The 18392-nt window shown below is 39.0% G+C and overlaps 1 protein-coding gene across 1 annotated transcript in view; it reads right to left on the reverse strand.

The window, feature by feature from the left end:
• The window catches only part of macrod2 (mono-ADP ribosylhydrolase 2), a 569941-nt gene that overhangs the window by 403316 nt on the left and 148233 nt on the right, over positions 1-18392 (reverse strand). Inside the window, exon 4 of the mRNA XM_079856275.1 lies at positions 8997-9026. Coding sequence (XP_079712401.1) covers positions 8997-9026 — 30 coding nt within the window. The remainder of the gene's footprint in view (positions 1-8996; positions 9027-18392) is intronic.

An 18392-nucleotide genomic window follows, 5' to 3' on the forward strand; every position in this document is an offset into this window, starting at 1 on the left:
AACAACGTTTCGCGCTCGCAACTAATTGCTTCCTATGGATGCTGGCATTTTACAAGACTGGGGCTGTGGAGTTTCAGCGAAAGCTAATGTTTTATTTTGTACTGCCGTCATTAAGAATGTCCAAATACATCCCTGCAGTGATCCCAGCCTCCCTCCTATGTGGATAATGTGGTCTGCTTCACACTTCACTTGAGAATTGTCTTTAGTAAATTCCATTTAAAATTGAATTATTTTGTAGTAATTACTAAAACCTTCTGAGTCTGTTGACTTTAGAGAAAGTATCCTCCTTCATACTCCATAGCTATGTGGCTAACTCTAGCCCATTAAAAGCTAATAGTACTGAACTTAATTGTTTTTGTCCCAAATCTATTTAATCCCATGCTTGAGTTAATGCTTTGTGCACCAGAAGAGCTAATGCTCATCTTGGTGATAAAGATCACAGAAATGCTCTGTGAGTATATGGGCACATCAGATTGGCCTTATCTATTAGCCACCAGCGGGTGATTATCTTCTGACTATAGTGTTAAATTCATTCCAGGTGAACATGCATACAAATAAATAATATTGATAACGAATTAAAGTTTCTTTGATGGCCTGTACACAAGGGTTTAATTGCAAATAAACCTCTATGGCCGGGCAAACATACTAAGTGAAAGTTCAACAAAAGAGCACCCAAAATGCTATTATTATGAATCCACATTTAAAGAACCATATCAAGGTGATATTAATTTGACCCCTTCCCACACATATTGACCCCTCTGTAATACCCTTCTTTAAATAAAAAAAAACACCCTTATATCACCACTAATTAATTGGCTAAATACCTTAAAACTATTTTTCTCATACAATATTACTGAAACTGAAATGATCACTGAAAAACACTTCTGGAGTGATGGAAAAAAGGGCCAATCGGATTGAATTATTTTACTTTGTCCATTTACTGTGTTAAAAGCAGCCACTGATTTGAAAGATCAATCCAGCTTTAAAGGGATCGTGGGTGACTTGAATGCTAGGTCTGTAAAGTGGCCTGTTGTTGAGACTATGGTGCTCTTGTGGGGACTGTTCCTCATTGCCCCTAAAACTGTCAGGATGAATTTTGTCCACAGCCCAGGGCTAAAGGATGCAAAAACTGACCAATGAGTAAACTGACAGGACGACTCATCATCCAAACAAGTATGACTCCCAGTGGGCAAAGCCAGTGAGGCTCAGCGACCGCAGCACCAAACACGAGGGGTTTCCAGACCCAAATGCAAAGTGACATTCCGAAAGGGAATGTTCGGCTTTGTCTGAAATCTCAGCGATTGACCCAGAATAATGTGTAAGGGGAGGGAGGACGTCCTCACTCCTGCGCTTGACTTTTCTGATGCGTCACTGAGGAGCGATGATCACAACTTTTTTTCGACCAGTTTCTCAAAACATATTTGATGACATGGTAAAACACCTATCTATGAGTCACAATTTGAAAGGCTTTGAAACCTGTTACCTGGAGTTATGAGGTCATATCTCTTCCTCAAATAATATGTTTTCATGGGTCACACAGAAGGTAGATACTCCCTGAAGGATATTTTCTCCACAAGCATAGAGATAAAATTATAGATAGCTATGACAGTTTTTTTCTCTGGTGTGCTGGAAGTTTCAGGTGTCTAATAACAGAGCAAATAACAGATTTACACATTTGAAACGCAAACACATACACACATCAGCACTGAAAGGGTACATAACAAAAATGCAAACATAAGAAATAACATTAAAAAAAATATATATATATATACATACTGTATATACTGTTGGTGTATATCAAACAAATGACTCAGTCTTTCCAAAAACATCATTACTTGGATCATGATTTCCTGGGATCATGACTGTTTACTGTGAATGTGTGAAGGGAAAACCATTTACAAGCCCCAACAGGGTTATTCCCATGGGAATGAAGGGCTCCAGTGAAGTAGTTTGTTCAGGTGTTTACTGGAAGATGTAAGCTGCACGGGAATGTCAGAGTGTCTGTTTACATTTACTCTAAAAAGCCAAATACTGCACATCCACAACTGTTGGATCGTGCAATCCAAAAGAAAACTGCACCTGTAACTAGTAAACAGTGAGGATTTTAATAATTTATCCTTATTTTTTTCTCCACTAAATGAAAGGGTTCAGGAGTAATGCATTTAGGTGTGCAGACAGTAATTTGCTGGTAAAAGTTAAAACACTTTCCTGGCACCGTGCACACAGGCAGAGCCCAAGCGATGCCATTGACTAACTAATGGCATGGTTGCCGATGGGGATGGGATGACAGTGGGGAGATTTATGTGTGGAGACACGGATGAATGATTCATCATTTCTAGGGAACAGTGATTCGAACACTGAGCTCAGCATGGACAGCAGAATCCACACACTTTAACCGAGATGTGACAGTAGACCTGCCACCTTGTCCCGACACCTGCATTAATGTGTCCTTTATGAAGTGGGGTGGGGAGTAACTGCCTTGGAATATTTTGCTAATACTGTCATTTATTTGTTCATCTTTATATATGTATATTTATTGGTATTTGCTAAGGTATTTCTTATATTTGCCAATTAACCAGCATTGTTGCAGAAAACCCTTACATTACAGGAGGAACATGAGCCATTTCAAGGAACTAGAATATCTGAAAATATGACTTGAGGGTGGCCCATTTAACCTAACAAGTATCAATAAGTCCCTAGCGACTACATAACGAATAGGAAAAAACACTTAGAAAACCATTACAATTACACAGTATGAACACTCTAGCAACGGCCCACAACAACCTAACATTATGACAGTGACATTTACATGGACAAGCACATTAATGTTTTCATCAAATGTAAAATAGTAATAGTAGTAATAAAAGTAATAATAGTAATAGTAATAATAATAATAAATATACAGTATATGTGTTTTATTTAGAATTTTCAACATATATTTTTGGGCCAAATTAATATATAATGTTATACATGTGTAAATATTAATACCAATATTATACATACCATTTTATTACATTCTTCGAGATCTCCAAAACACCATAACACATCAGCACATCTAAATATAGAGCTCAATAAAGTAGCCCAAAAACTAATGGTGTGATCATTTCCTATCAATTAGTCCATCCATCACTGCTGATTGGGCCAGAGTGTGAGAGCAGAGTCTATTTCAGGATCGCTCCTAAAAAAACATGTGAACAAGTATGCAGTGAGGGATTATGGGTGAAAGTCCACCATCCAAAAGAATACACATTCATGTGCTTGTGTAACAAGCATCTCTATCAAAGAGTAAAATGACCTTGTTGAGATCCATTAGATCCACATGCTGCCATTCGCCTTTTGTCCCAACTCTTATCAAAACATCATCCACATGTGGCTGTCAAAAGGAGGGGTTTTGCATCATTTCAGGCTTTAATTCGAGCATGGATGTGGTCGTAGCTAAAGTGGCAGGTGTGATGCTTTTGTTCCAGTGCCTGTGAGCTCAACAGCAGGTGCACGGATGAAACCGTTTTAAGCACTGATGATGTATCAGCTACCAAGCAATGCTGAGGTAACCTAAAGATGAAGTCTGATTCATGATGTTCTGTATTAATAGCAAAGATGAAAGGATGGGTGAAATGTGCAAGGAGAGAGACAGTCGGTCTCACCCCTACAAACTGAAAAACCCAAGGCTGGTTGCATTCAGCACCAGATCAAAACATTTAAAGGACAGTTTTTGCAAACGTGTACAATCTAAACTGCCCTTTGAAAATGATATTCATGCTGAGAGAGACTGAGAAATGGTTGGAAGGATGGAGGATTTGAGACAGAGTATGTGAGTGGAGTGAAATGACAGACATTCCTCTCCTCCCAACGTTTCTTAAAGCATTCTCAATACAATAGGTCCAAATCCACTCCGGATCTTCTATTTAACACTTAGGTGAGAAGTTATCTTGAACAAAAATGTATCATTATCTCATGGAAAAATGTATCATTATCCATTTTTAGATATTTCCATATGCAAAATGGACACATCCTCAACACGTCTATTTGAATTTTAGAAATGGTCTACCCAGTAGTGAATAGGTTGCACAACTGGGGTTTTGGCCAAATAATTATTTTGAAATCCAACTAAAGCAAACCCTTTAGTTCTGATCATATTTTAAAAGCATAATCTTTGAAATGAAGCTGAATGTACAGCTGGTATAGGCTCCGTGGAGATATGTGATGAAACAATAACAGCGTGTTGAATGTGACCAAAATAGAAGCTCTATACAGTATGTGTCTTGCAGCCAATTTGCGAAACATACTGTACACATCCAATCCACACACATGAATTCACATGCTAAAAGAATATGCAAATCCCAACATGGCACTTGTGCAAACCTTCAGGTATCAATAGACTCCATTAAGTGTGAAAAAGCAATTTAAAAAGCTATCCAATGGTTGTGTTCTGTCAATGGAGTCACTTTCACTCCCTCAAAAAAAAATAAAACACATAATGCCCGCAGGCTAACGGATGTTGCTGGCAACACACACGGTCTTAATTGCTTTTTGCAAGGTCAAGCGACCTACTGCTCCACAGCTCAGAATAAGGAGACATAATTCAAGTATGGAACATGACATATTCAAATTCCAGCAAGGAGAATCTGGAACTTCACTGAACCACATTACGGTCATACGCACATTTGAAAATAATGAGATAAATAGACTTGAATGGACAATTTACAGTCTTAATGACATTTTCAAATTATATAATGTTTCATTCATATACAGTATGGAAATTGTATATTCCACATGATTTACTTTTAAAATTTCCTGTGCAAAAACATTTATGTTAAATCGAAAATGAAGAACTATACAGTGTGGAACAGCAGTTAAACAGTGCTAATTTTGGAAAACTCTTAGTGGAATTATAGCAGGGTGATTAAAGAAGGCTTTGAACAGGAAGGGTAACTGCTCTCACTTCTACTCCACATACATACTCTGGTCTCGCACAAACTTACTAAGACGAAACATCACCTAATTTGTCTGGTTGGTCTAATTTAAACCTCAGTGCTGAATGAAGATTTCAAAGTTCTATCAGATACAGAAGATTAGTAGGAAAGTAAAAAGCAAAATCATCATGTTCTACACCAACAACCAGACTGATAGACATCAGGACTTATTTACATCAGACGTAGCCCATCAGGACTCCATCAACATCCAGCAAACTAAACAACCCCAAACAGTTTATATAACCAGTTGCATCTCTAAACTGCCTCATTTACTAGAAAGCAAAAGTCAAAAATATTGCGATCATTTACGAAGTCGAACAAATTTATTAATTAACTGTGATTACAAAATGTAAGCTAGAAATTATAGTAGCTATAAAGTATCATTACATTCAACCTAATAATTGTTATTATTGAGATTGTTTAGATTAAGGAGAAATACAAGATTTAAACATGTCTATTCAAAACAAAGTGTAGCTAAAGTGGCAACTAAAGAACGTGCCTTGCTGACCACACCAAATTTATTTTTGATTGAGTTTGTTGTGTGTTGCCTTTGTGGCTCAAGAACAGGAAATCACTCGACCACAGCAATGAAACCCTGTGAGAGTCAAAAACTGGGTGGAAAGCTAGTACGCTAAAGCCTTAACCGGCAAAACAGTTTACAAGTACAATTAAATGACTGTGACCTTTTGCCCCACCCAGAGTTCAAAGCCCGATGCAGTAGAAACTTTCCCTTCTATTTACATTAAAGAGTCAGCTTTTCTGCCAGATCTTAGGTCATTAGAAAGAAAAACAAGAAAACCTTCAAGAGATAAAAGCCTGTGTCTTTCTTTCTTAAGAGTGGCAAGTAAGATGAACTTGTCACAGATGGAGGTCCTCACCTCGATAAACGATAAGCGGTAGAAAAGGGGGAGAAAAGAAAACACGTTTGTGTATCTGCCGCCCCACTGCTGATATTGTAGGGTCAAGAGATAAAGCCACCCAGGACATTCACGAGTGAGAAAGAAATGAAGAGCTTTGTCTGGAGTGAAATAGGAGAGACCGTTAGAAAAGGGGGGAGGGGAGAGGGAGAAAAGTCACCTTAGATTGAAGACTCAAAGTAATGGGTGTAACGATTCACTCCTTTCCTCGATGCATCGGAACTGTGTCGATGATATGCATAGCAAAATATGTATGTATAAAGAGAACAAAGAGGGATTTTCTTACTATGGGTAAGTTCATGGGTACTGTACTATGGGTAATTGATGCATCAATTACAAATCCTGACGATGCATATCAGAGAGACTAACCTAGAATATCATGCACTTTCCCAACTAATCCTAAACTAACTTTTCTTCATGGAATAGACTTCTATGGTAGTCTCTCCACAGAAACACTGTATACCTGGATCACTAAGGTTGTGTAGCCATTCACACTATCCAACACAATAATAAACATGAACTAACAATACTTTTAAAGCCTTTTAAAATTTTGACTTATGTACATTTGGCTACACTTTATTTTAAGGTGTCATTGTTACAGTGTAATTATTTATTTAAGTACTGAGTAATATTAATCAACTACATGTACTTACTATAGGGACAGGGAAGGATTAGGATTTGGTTGAGGGTTAGTTGCATGTAATTATGCATAATTTACTGTTATTGCTATGGTAAGTCCATGTAACATGTAACATAAGGACACTGTCAAATAAAGTGTTACCGTAAATTTCTACAAATATTAAAATAAAATTATGTACAACTAACATTAAGAACTAACATTAACAATGGACAAAAGGTTTTGTTTGTTTTTTGCCCCACTCTCTGATCCCCTAAAGGCCATTGTGTAATACGCACACTGACTAAGACACATTGGAGGAAGCATTTAAATAATCCTCTGAATGCATATTAAAAAATGCAGCATTGAATAATTCATAGAATTGCATAGAATTTTTATGTGAATCGTCTTGAATCGAATCGTTCTGAATTTGCAAAAAATCGTTCTTGAATCGAAAACTTATGAATCGTGAATCGAATTGATTCGCTGTCTAACCAAAGATTCACAGCCCTATCTCAAAGATAAAGGCCAAAGATCGCTTTTCAGAAGGCAAATACATTTCTGCCTCTACAGCAAGACATTGATAAATGGTTTAACATAATCGCACCATAGGCCCAAGCTGAACGGCTGACACCTGTCTACACGAAATGTAGTCACATCAGAAACAAATAGAACCCATATTAATTACAGTATACAGATGCCTGTTCAATTTCTGACAAACTTGAGTATTGCGTACCAACCACAGGACAAATAGAAGAGTAAAAGAACGTGTCCTGTTTAAACAGCTCATTTGCATCTCTATGCAGACTTTAAAAGGACCCCAGTGTCAGGAAGAAGAGGATAGTTTATTTTTAATGCCATCCCATATCGCATTAGTGATATATATGTTTTTTGTAATATTTGACTCCAGATTGTTTCGAGACACAGTAATGGGGAGTTCGCTAGAAACTTTTGTTGAAAGATAAAGTAGCCAACTGCACTGGATCTGACAGCAACTACATCGCAAATCATAAGTAAACAATTTTTCAGTAGTTTGTCTGTAAATGACAGTTTAATATGGATAATAGGGATGTTGATACTTTTTTCCTATGCAATGACATTAGCCAATCATAACAGTGGCAATCCCAAACTAGTGTAACTGCTTCCCCCTGTTTTCAGAGTTTAACATGTGTTTTCTTATGCTGTCAGTCTTGGATTAGCATTTTCGTTTTCTTCTTTGACACTATACCAAATGTCTTATAGATATGGGTTAATTGGTTTTCTAGCACTCACATCTGGAGATGGCAATTAGAGGAGACAATACTCTTGATATGGGCTTTGATTAAACTCCCTTCTGTGCTGAACAAGACAATGAGCTCTCTTTTTTTTATCAGGGATGCAAGTTTTGTTTGCAGGATGACATGTTTGGGGAAAAAACAACTCCAGATGCAATGCTAACAGGCATATTTCCTTTCACAGATCTTTTTCAGGTACAAAAATATTCCCACAGAGTGTTACATCAGCCTTCATTCACCTGCCGCTGCTGATGAACATCCTCTAATAGTCTCCCTGACACACACGCACGCACACACACCAATATCAAAAGCCAATTACAGCAAAATAATGAAGAAACCAAATTGCCCTCAAGACGTTTCGCATCGTGACAAATCAATAAAAGGACCATGATGACATACAACGAGGTGCCAATAAAGCACAGAGCCACAGAAGCATTTGACTACCAGACGTGGGGGTCACACTGATTCACTGACAAGTGCTGTGGTAAGTAGTTTTGTCACAGACGTGTGACCTCTAACCTTAATCAGGCTTCTTTTTTTCTTTTTTTTTTTGCCACTTCTCCAATCAGGGAAATCGGTAACAGTGGCTGATAAGGGTCTATTCTGGAGCTATTATGAAGAAAGACGGGGGTTTGTGGGCTTTTAGTACACATCAGATAACATAAGAACCACACTAAGGAGAGTGTGATGTGAGACGGATAGTGTATCACGAGTGGTAATCGCTTCCTCACGAGGGACCCAATCAAGCGCGGTCGGCTCCCGAGATGTGGCAGGGGAGAGGGACCCTCCCTGACACAGTGGCACAGATGGATAAACAATGGATAGTGCGAATGGGGGCACACGACTGACCTACATTCATTATCTGGGGACTAAACGGATTCCTCTGTAAAAGTGTGGTGTCTCAAAATTCCAGATGTAATTGGGTTGATTCATGACCCCACACCCCTGACACTTCTCTGCCCCTTCTGCCATGTCTCGTGCTTTGTGTGTAATTACTTCAATCATGTCAAAGTGTGTGCAGAAATGTTTCCAAATGAGGGCCTGGGTAGTGTTGCACCTTCAACCGCCCACACGGGCAACCCCAGACATGGTTGGACACCTCAGACTCCATCTGCCAGTGGACGGCGATATATTTTCTGCTGTAGAATCCATGGAGAAACCACCTAACATCTCAAAATGATGTCACAATGAAAACGTAGTATGATAAGACACTTACCTCCTCCACCACCGAGCAGAGAAGAGTTTGCTGTAGAGGAAACAAAAGAGAGAAAAACAACATGAGTGTCTGAATTAAAGAATGCATTCAAAAGAAGCACTTTAGCTCAAAGCAGAGCACACTATCATTCAGATGAGAGCCAACAGAGATGTAGAACCTGAAGGTCAAGAACACTGGTCATAACCAGACGTTTGCACTCAACAGAGGTTCGAGGCACCAGTAAACTGGCAGACATACTGCAGAATGCTATGATTACACTTCTAAATGAACGCCATTGAGTGCTAAACGCCTAAGCTGCGTGTTTTCTGTCAGAGCAGAGTGGGCTACATGTAGAGCTGCTGTGGTGAGTTTAAGCAGAAACGACGGGGGCCCGTGTGTTTCTTTGATGCCATGTTTCTGATCCCAGATAGTGCAGTGGGCGGCCCGAGGTCGAGGCCTGTCTAAGAAATATCTCCTGCCGCCTGGATAAGAGCGCTAAAAACAGACGGAGTAAAACTATATTCCACTCCTCTTTACTATGTTTAGATAGATATGTGTGGCTGATTGTTCTATTTGAGTGTGGCACCACAACCCACAGTTACACCCTTTCTCTGCTAAGTGTTAAGCTAACAAGTGGTTTCATTAGAGAAAAAAAAGAGGGGTAACTGAAACAAAATACAAATTTAGTCCAAGTATTAAAATGCTTATTCTTAAAGTTTGAAAAAGTAAAAGACACTAAATCTATAGCTACCCAAAGTCACACACACACATATAAGTGTAAGTAAGTGTGTGTATGTGTATGTGTGTGTGTGTGTGTGTGTGTGTGTGTGTGTGTGTGTGTGTGTGTGTGTGTGTTCATACATTTATACATACACACCCATTTAATCTATATATATATATATTTTATAAATTTTTCAATGAAAACAAATGTTAATTATATATCAAATATCTGCACTGTTCAGAAAGAATGCTAAAATATACATCAGCATTTTAACAGCATAGAAAGGCCCTAACATTGCGACTGTGAGCTTCTGTCTGAGCTTTCCCAACAACGACAGCACGGCATTTTCATATCCCAGTGGGGTACGCTGAGAAAGTTGAGAATAATGACCCACGAGGGCCATTTTATTTTTACTTTCTTAAATGTTTCTTTCCCTTTGTGAAGCAAGTCTCTCTGTGGGATTCTTTTGATCTCTCTTCCCCTCGCTCCTGCTCTTTTTCTTAGAGAATACACATCTAGGTAAGCATGAAAAAAACCTGCTACCTCCACTGAGATCAACAACAAGACTAACCCCTCAGCAACTGATATCAAGGGAGACATTAAAACCTTCAAAATGGATGGGGACTTTTCCTTAATCTCTTATCATAAAATGGCGGGAGAACAAATGGAGAACAATGCAGGAGAACAAATGGAGAACAGCTGCTGTATAGAAGTAAAAGAGAAAACGTGTGCACTTTCAGAAGAATATCCCAGTGCTGCTGTGCTGTGGAACTGGCTACTCGCAGTATGATCCAAAAAGTGACAGGAAGAGTCCAAATAGGCCACAGTCAAAATCTAAACAGCAATCCACAGCAGAGGAAAAAATCACGCCATATTGCAGTTTGATAAAGGTATTAATCATAAAACATATTAGCTCACTGTCTTTTTGTTCTACATTTAATCAATCAGATACAATTAGAAAATAGTCATGGCTAAAAGTAGTGATCAACTGATATGGTCATATCAATCAAAATGTGAATAAATGTATATACAATACCGGTTAGTACTTATTACTTTTAAAATAAATTAATACTTTTATTCAGCAAGTACATATTAAATTGATCAATAGTGACAGTAAAGACATTTATAATGTTACAAAAGATTTATATTTCAAATGAATTCTGTTTCTTTCTATTCCTCAAAGAACCCTGAAAATTGATGTTTCCACAAAATATTAAGCAGCACAAATGTTTTCAACAATAATAATAATAAAGTTTATTGAGCATCAAATCAGCATATTAGAATGATTTCTGAAGGATCATGTGACTCTGAAGACTGGAGTGAAGGATGCTGAAAATTCAGCTTGGCCATCGCAGGAATAATTAATAATAACTAGTAATTAATAAAATACATTTTAAAATAGGCAAAATGTATTTTAAATTGTAATGCTATTTCACAAAATTACTATTTTGCTGCATTTTTATCAAATACTGTAAATGTAGCCTTGGTGAGCATAAGAAACATATACACTATATACAGATTTGGATTTAATTTCTTACTGTTAAAACCTATGGCTGTCAACAACATATTATATCATAATTAATCTCTAGTCTTTAGAAAGCAGAATGAAAAATTAAACCATAATAGGCTAATATTAAACTTAGAAAACACATTTCTTGATAATTGTACATTAATACAATTGACTGCCCTAAAAATTATTTTCTTATAGCCTCACAAAAGTTGTCTGAATTTGAAAAAAAAAAAAAAGAGAGAAAAACAAAAGCAAACCACCAACACTGCCATCTCAATGCCAGAAAGCAGACAGGAAGACAACACATGCTACTTCCTGCGTCATCCTAGACCTTTGATCCGTTTGGTGTCCACCCTTGATAAGACCACAACGCTCTACAGAAAAAGACAAAGCTCCATCTGTACATGGTGAAGTTTTTTTTCTGTCCTGTTCAGGTCATAAATCCCAGTCAAAGCTTCCTGCTCTCTCTTAGAGAACGGACGAGGACCAGTAGGACTCACAGCGGTGGGTGTCCCGCTAAGCTCGTAAATCTAACAATACAGAAACACCAAGATTGTACTGGTCATTAGTTAGTGTCAGAAAACAACACCGACGCCGGCATCCATGGTGACGACATCCTTACACATTCCCACACTTCCACACACACAATCGCATCTTTCCTGTGTTTTTCCTTTTCACTCAGGGTACATATCAAAAGCAGCTAAAAGCTGCTCACACTTTCCAGCCAGGTCCATAGGGAAATAGTGCATGTCCCCCAGAAAAGAAAAAACATCAGAGAAAAAGAGAAACATTCTGCATTAATACATCAAAGAAAATTCGCACATACAAAAACTTTTGGCAGACAGCAAAAAATGAAGACACGAGATAAAGACTGGAACATGTATATATACAGCGGGAAAACAATGAAGTATTCATCGGTATATTAATTAATCAGATATCTTAAAGTATACTGATAATACAGGACAGTACATTTATTTTAGGGATATTCCCCTCTGGAGTGACCTTAAAGGGGCATTCCACCCATTTGAACATGGTTTTTTATTTAAAGTGGGTCATATATGTAGTCGAAATGTAAAATAAATTTTGAATTTGGTGCCTTCGTGACCGAGGAAAGACAAAAAATAACTTCAGGACGCATTTGTATGAAAGACAACAACTCCCACAATGCACCACATTGCACAGCTCCGCAAGCCACTCCCACTAATCCAGAAAGCGCATATCTGCCTATAAGAGAAATCACTCTTCCGTCTACAAGGCTAGCTTCCACCAGAGCTTGAAATTCATTTCACACAAAATGTCTAGTTAGTTGGCGAACTCATTAGTGCATTACTCCTCGTTTGTATTTCTTTCGAAAAGGTGAATTTTTGCATGGTACCTGGATGTTCAGTCAGAACATATGCGGTGCGAAACTAGGATAGTTCACAACACAAACGTCCGTGTCCTCGTCTGATTCAGAGATTTCGTCCAGGAGAAATTGTCATCGTTGAAATTCTTTGCCGCAGACGGACTCTATCTCTGTGTTCGTAGCGGTTCGTAGTTGCATGGTGAGATCACCGGCGCCACCAGTCCGCCCTAACTCGAGCCAGTCCGGGCTCCCCGTCCGCGGCAGGCAGGTCTTCTGCCTCGGCTGCTCTTCGCTATAATGCGGCTTGTAAAGGTAGCCACAAACACCTGATTCAAGCATCAGACTTCCGAAATCCTCTTCTTCTATATCATATTGAGCACTCTCCTCCGCTATTGTCATAACTTTACATCTGTCTCCACAGCGCCTGTTAGCTTAGCTTCAAACAAGATGGAGGATATTGCTTTCAGTTTCAGAGAGTAAAGTCCCACCCACTGAGCTGTAATATGTCTGTAGCGTGAGCGGGTCCCGCCCATAGACTGTAAAAAAAGATGGACGACACCCCTTCGCTCTCTTCCATTGATGAGAAGTGAAGCCGCCAGTGTCCCGATATGGCGCTGACATATTGGAACTTGAGTCTGCGCAGTAGCGATCTCGGGACCAGACCTGCGCAGTAGTGAGCAGGAAGTAAAGCCGCGAAATCAACGCTCCGCCCTCACTCTCGCAGAATGCACTCAGGGAGAGTGGATTCTGCACACTTTTTAAAAAATTGATTGCAGTACGACAAGAGGTTTGTTAAAATAAAGTAAATACAATCTCCTCAGTCCTCCGAAGATCCCGAAAAAATGTCCGTTGGTGCTTCAGTGACTACTTCACTCAGAGAACCTGTCAATCACAGCTGTCAATCATGACGTTACACCACCGCATCACGTAACTAACTAAAAAACAACTTATTTTTGAAACAGACACTTGAACTTACATCAGCGTGATAAAAACGACAGCAAATTAAAGAAACCACCTTTGGAAAAAAGTGGCTTATGACCTATACTAGGACCAGTCACCGGGGGGCGATCGAGACGTTTTGGCTTCACTTTTCAGGGCTTGTGCGGCACGCTTGGTCCCGCCCCCTGGGAAAGATGAGGAACAAGTGTCTGTAGTCTCAACAGAAATCCCCCCCTCTTACACTTCCTCCTACAATGACGATTTTTGCGTCATTGTAGGAGGAAGTGTAAGAGGTAAATAACGGATTTCTCCCGTCTCAGGGGAAAATGAGAGAGTGTTGCACGACCATTCAATAGTATGACTGGGTTTCTAACCATGCAAAGCTTAATGCAAATGGGTGGAGTGTCCCTTTAAGTCATGATTAGGCATCTTCAAACAACACATTTTCAAAATCACATAAATAATTGACCCTTCGCTAAGCCATGCCCGAAAACCGCCACAGGCCAATCGTGGCTTAGCAACCGTAACTAGGCGCTGGAGGTCTGGCAAGCTTTCGAGCGAGGGAAACTTGCCGAAGCATTGTGCGTATGGATTGTGCAAATCTGATACCCGGTATCCTAAAAGTTTGGACAGGGGGGTGGAATTTTTTTCCTTCCCAAAACCTAAAACACAAGGGGAGAAATTCCGGGATGACAGGATTAACAAAAACACCTACGTTTGCTCCACGACTTGTGAGCAGTAGTCTGGCGCGCTAAAAATATAAGCTTGTCAGGCGTAGCAACAGTAACTAAGGAGGGCGGGGCTTAGCGAAGGGTCAATTGCACTAGTATTGAATCATGTGTCTTGCAATATAGGTAAATCTCTCTTAGGTAAAGAAAAAAAAAAAGATTGTTGATCTCAATGGGAACTTCTGATAAAATAAAAATAAAATAAAATGTATGAACAATGAGCACAACCCTTCAATAAAGAGACAAATCAAAAAAGCAAATAAACAATAATTAACTAAAACCCATAATGCTATCATTTTCTCTTTCTCATTTCACACTATTCTCCATCTTTGTGTCGCGTAAGTGATGCAATTAATGTAGTGTTGTTCATATTGAAAATGATACAATAAGTAATATACTACAATTACCCAGATGATGATGATGATGAACCAAAAAAAAAAAAAGTTTTTAAATGTTGGATAATTTATGCACTCAAAATACATACAGTACATACAATCTAGGTTTCAGAAGATGTGGGAACTCGGGGAACTTATAAATGTGAGCTGAAAACTGTACTTTACCATCAACCCACATTGTCTGCCTTAAGGCCCATGTAGGTATACTTCATTTTCTCAACTCACAGTTGAGTGCGTGAGCCTTTCAAAGTATACTCCTATGGCCATGAGTGCGGAAATACACTTTCGTAGCATGCGCACTATCTAGTGGACTTTGTTTTCTCACACATGTACTCTTGTACTAGCCTGGCAAGCCAGACCTACATCAAGATGTTAGGTCTGGCAACTCACCACTGGCACGGCTCAATCCGAGGGGCGGGATAAACGGTTGTCTTTCAAATTCCCTCTGCACGCAATAGGACAGCGCTACAACCAACCAGAGCGTTTTCCCACCAGCGGAGATAGTTGATAGATTAAACTTTTGCCGTATCTGGTCGGCAAAACTACAAACACATCTTCCATTTTTAAGAATGACTTAAGTGCAATTCTTTGTTCTTTTCTCAAAGAACAGCTTAACTCCAAGTCCTCCAGAGTCGCGGTCAAAGCCGATTCGAAAGACCGCTATTCGCCAGCAGCAGCCGCCATTCTTTATTTTCAAGTAGCAGGGAACCGTCGCAACTCAGTCGTCATTATGTTAAGCCCGCCCCGCCTACTCCATACACAATGTGATTGGCCTGACTAGAGTTTGGTTTTTCCAGTTCGAAAGTCAACGGAGAGTTGCTAGACTACACTGGCTGAAAAATTTTTTTGCTGCCGCTAGGGTGCGTCTAGATTTCTAGGCTACTCTTGTACCATCCGTGCAGACAAAAAAATTTATGAAAATTATGTCAAGCGGACAGTGCGTGAACCAAAGTATACCTTGGGCTTTGTGTTTCAGTATTTGTATAATTTAGCATTTTTGCGCATTTGGACTAGGTTAGCTAATCTGCTAAAGACAGCAGTAACTAAACCAGAGGGTCCATGTTTAAAGCTACATTTCCCTCTAATCTTAAACAATGAACACATATTTGTAAAACAAATGTTAAGGTGCGGTCAACATCTACTGTTTTGCTAATGAAATCCAGTCATTTCAATAGCGATCGGGAATCCACAAGATCGGGAATTTTGTGTGAGAGCGAAAGATTTCCCCATGCAGATTTTACAACGGGTTCAAGTTGATAACGCAGATTCACAGAGTTGACCAACTCTGCTGCTTGGTTTGAAAGTAACTTCTATGCGAGCTTTGCTTAACACATCAACATCACTAAGCTATTGAAAATTTTTGCCCATAAAATGTCACAAAAAATTTCGCTAATGTGACCACACCTTTATTGTTACAATAGAGACGACGATATTATCACATACTTATACAGTCTGACCTCATGACAAAATGTTTGAATTAGTATGATGTGATTGATTCATATGGAAATGTAACATTTTTTGAAAAAAAAGCATGAAGTTCCACCCCCAAACCTACCCGTCAGTAGGGTGTGAGCACGAGCAGATCGTATGAAAACGTACTAATGAGATTCATATGCATTAGACACCAATTTCCCCAAAACATAGAAATTACGGATTTCCATGAGAGTTTGTTGTACTGGTTCAATAGTGTAAGTGTAGAGTACATTTCAGATACAGATAGATTAAGTACACCCTTTGCATGCTAAAGTAGAGAAATTGCATTTCTTAATTAATCTATTTTATGAGAACCTGTCAGCCTTTACAAGCTTCCAGAACTTTTCACATTTTAATCCATATTCTTAGTTGCACAATATCAGAATACGTAATTAACTGACTAACTCCGTCTCGCATAAAGAATGAAGATGCAAGAGTAAAGCAAGTACACAGTCTGCATTAACCTGAGGCTAAAGGAAAAATGATCTGCCAAGACCTCAAATGAACCAAGCTAAAACACTTTACTTGAAAACAACTTGATTTTCTTCTCTGGCTTCATACCCCTTTTTTCTTGTAGTTTGCTTCTAAATGAACACCAAATCCTCCGCTTTTTCACATTCATGATGCCAAGTTCAAAACACCAATATAATTTTCCTCAGAGATTTTGAACCTTCCTATAAAACTGAAGTGAGCATAAACAGAAGCATGTTGACGGAAGAAACGGAGCCACTACATTTAGCGGCCAGCTGAAATGATTTGCTTTTTAATAATAAAGAAGGCTAAAAACAGGATTCCACAGAGTACATTGCCATTTCAATACTCTGGGCATCGATAAAAGTGTTGGAACTAGTTACAGCAGTGGGGAATTCAGTACTTCAAATGTCCAGCCATGTGAAAATAAGCTTGGAAACCTCAAAATAAGGATAATAGGTGAATCACCCTTCAGTTTACACAGACACACACCAAACTTTCCACTTCACAAGACAGCTTAACTAGGTCTGCCAGTCAGCCCAGAATTTTAGGGTGAAGTCATTAGTACAGTAAGCAATGTGTTGTACACCATCACACACACATACACTCACAAAGCGCCCTGCGAAAACACTGAAGGCAGAAAATATCAGGGAGACCTATCTCATGTCAGCAAAGCTCAGCGTTAAATTGAACCAAGTCTTGTGGGTAATGATAAGACTCTTCATTAGCCACTGAGACAGAGAGAGAGAGAGAGAGAGAGAGAGAGAGAGAGAGAGAGAGAGAGAGAGAGAGAGAGAGAGAGAGAGAGAGAGAGAGAGAGAGAGAGAGAGAGAGAGAGAGAGAGAGAGAGAAAGAAACTAGGCTGTATTTCTTATTTGCAGCACATTAAAAATACATGCGGTTTTGCCTGGCCCAGACGCAGCGTAGTGTGATAACTCTACTCGGCTCTTTGGTTCTTTATTGCGCTGAGCATTCCCGGAGGAATTTGTCTGCAACTGCTGAGCACCAGAGCAGGACAAGCTGAATCAGAGAGTATGGGACCAGAACAGATCTCTCATCTCATCTCACTCTCTCTGTACGCATACAGTTATATAGCAGTCAAGGGAAGAAAGCGCCGAAAGCACTCAGTGTTGTACCACTCTTGATCAAAGTCCCTCTTCTCCACATCAGTGAGGTCCGTTCACCAGGCGCACCAATACAGTCCCGCATCTCTGGCTGTAACAATTGTTCAAGGAGGAATACTCAATCTTCTGGATGTCCTGGTATATGATGATCAAGATTTCGTCATTCATAACTCCCAAGGCCAGCTTGAACCAGTTTTGAGAAGTCTTGAGGTTTTGAAATGATTGAATCAAATGAGCATTGTTCTTGTTAAAAACAATTACTGGAAAAAAACGTTTGTTGATGAAAAGTTTTGCCTCACAAAAAGGCGTGTCATAACATAATTTAAAGGATTTGTAATTAATAATACCACAAGATACTGAAAAAAGAAAAAACTATTTTTTTTTCAAATAATCCAATCATAGTCAAACTGATGCAAATGCAAGCAATGTTTTAGTCATGATGTAAATACGTTCTTGCCATAATAACACACTAAAACACTAACAATGAATATCTAAAGAATAAACACTTGCACTTTCAACTGAACCATTTTCAAAGACTAAAATCAGATACCATTTAAGTTAAACTGACTAAAATGTGACAACATAGTTCAAAATAAAAGTTTTTTTTTTAAAAGACTAAAACAAATACTGTATTATTAAACACGAGTCTGAATCTGGCAAGGATACAAACATCTAAAGATGACCCTGATGTGCTGTATAATGGCCTTATAC

Source organism: Squalius cephalus (assembly GCF_949319135.1).
Source record: "Squalius cephalus genome assembly, chromosome: 21".
Taxonomy (NCBI): Eukaryota; Metazoa; Chordata; class Actinopteri; order Cypriniformes; family Leuciscidae; genus Squalius; species Squalius cephalus.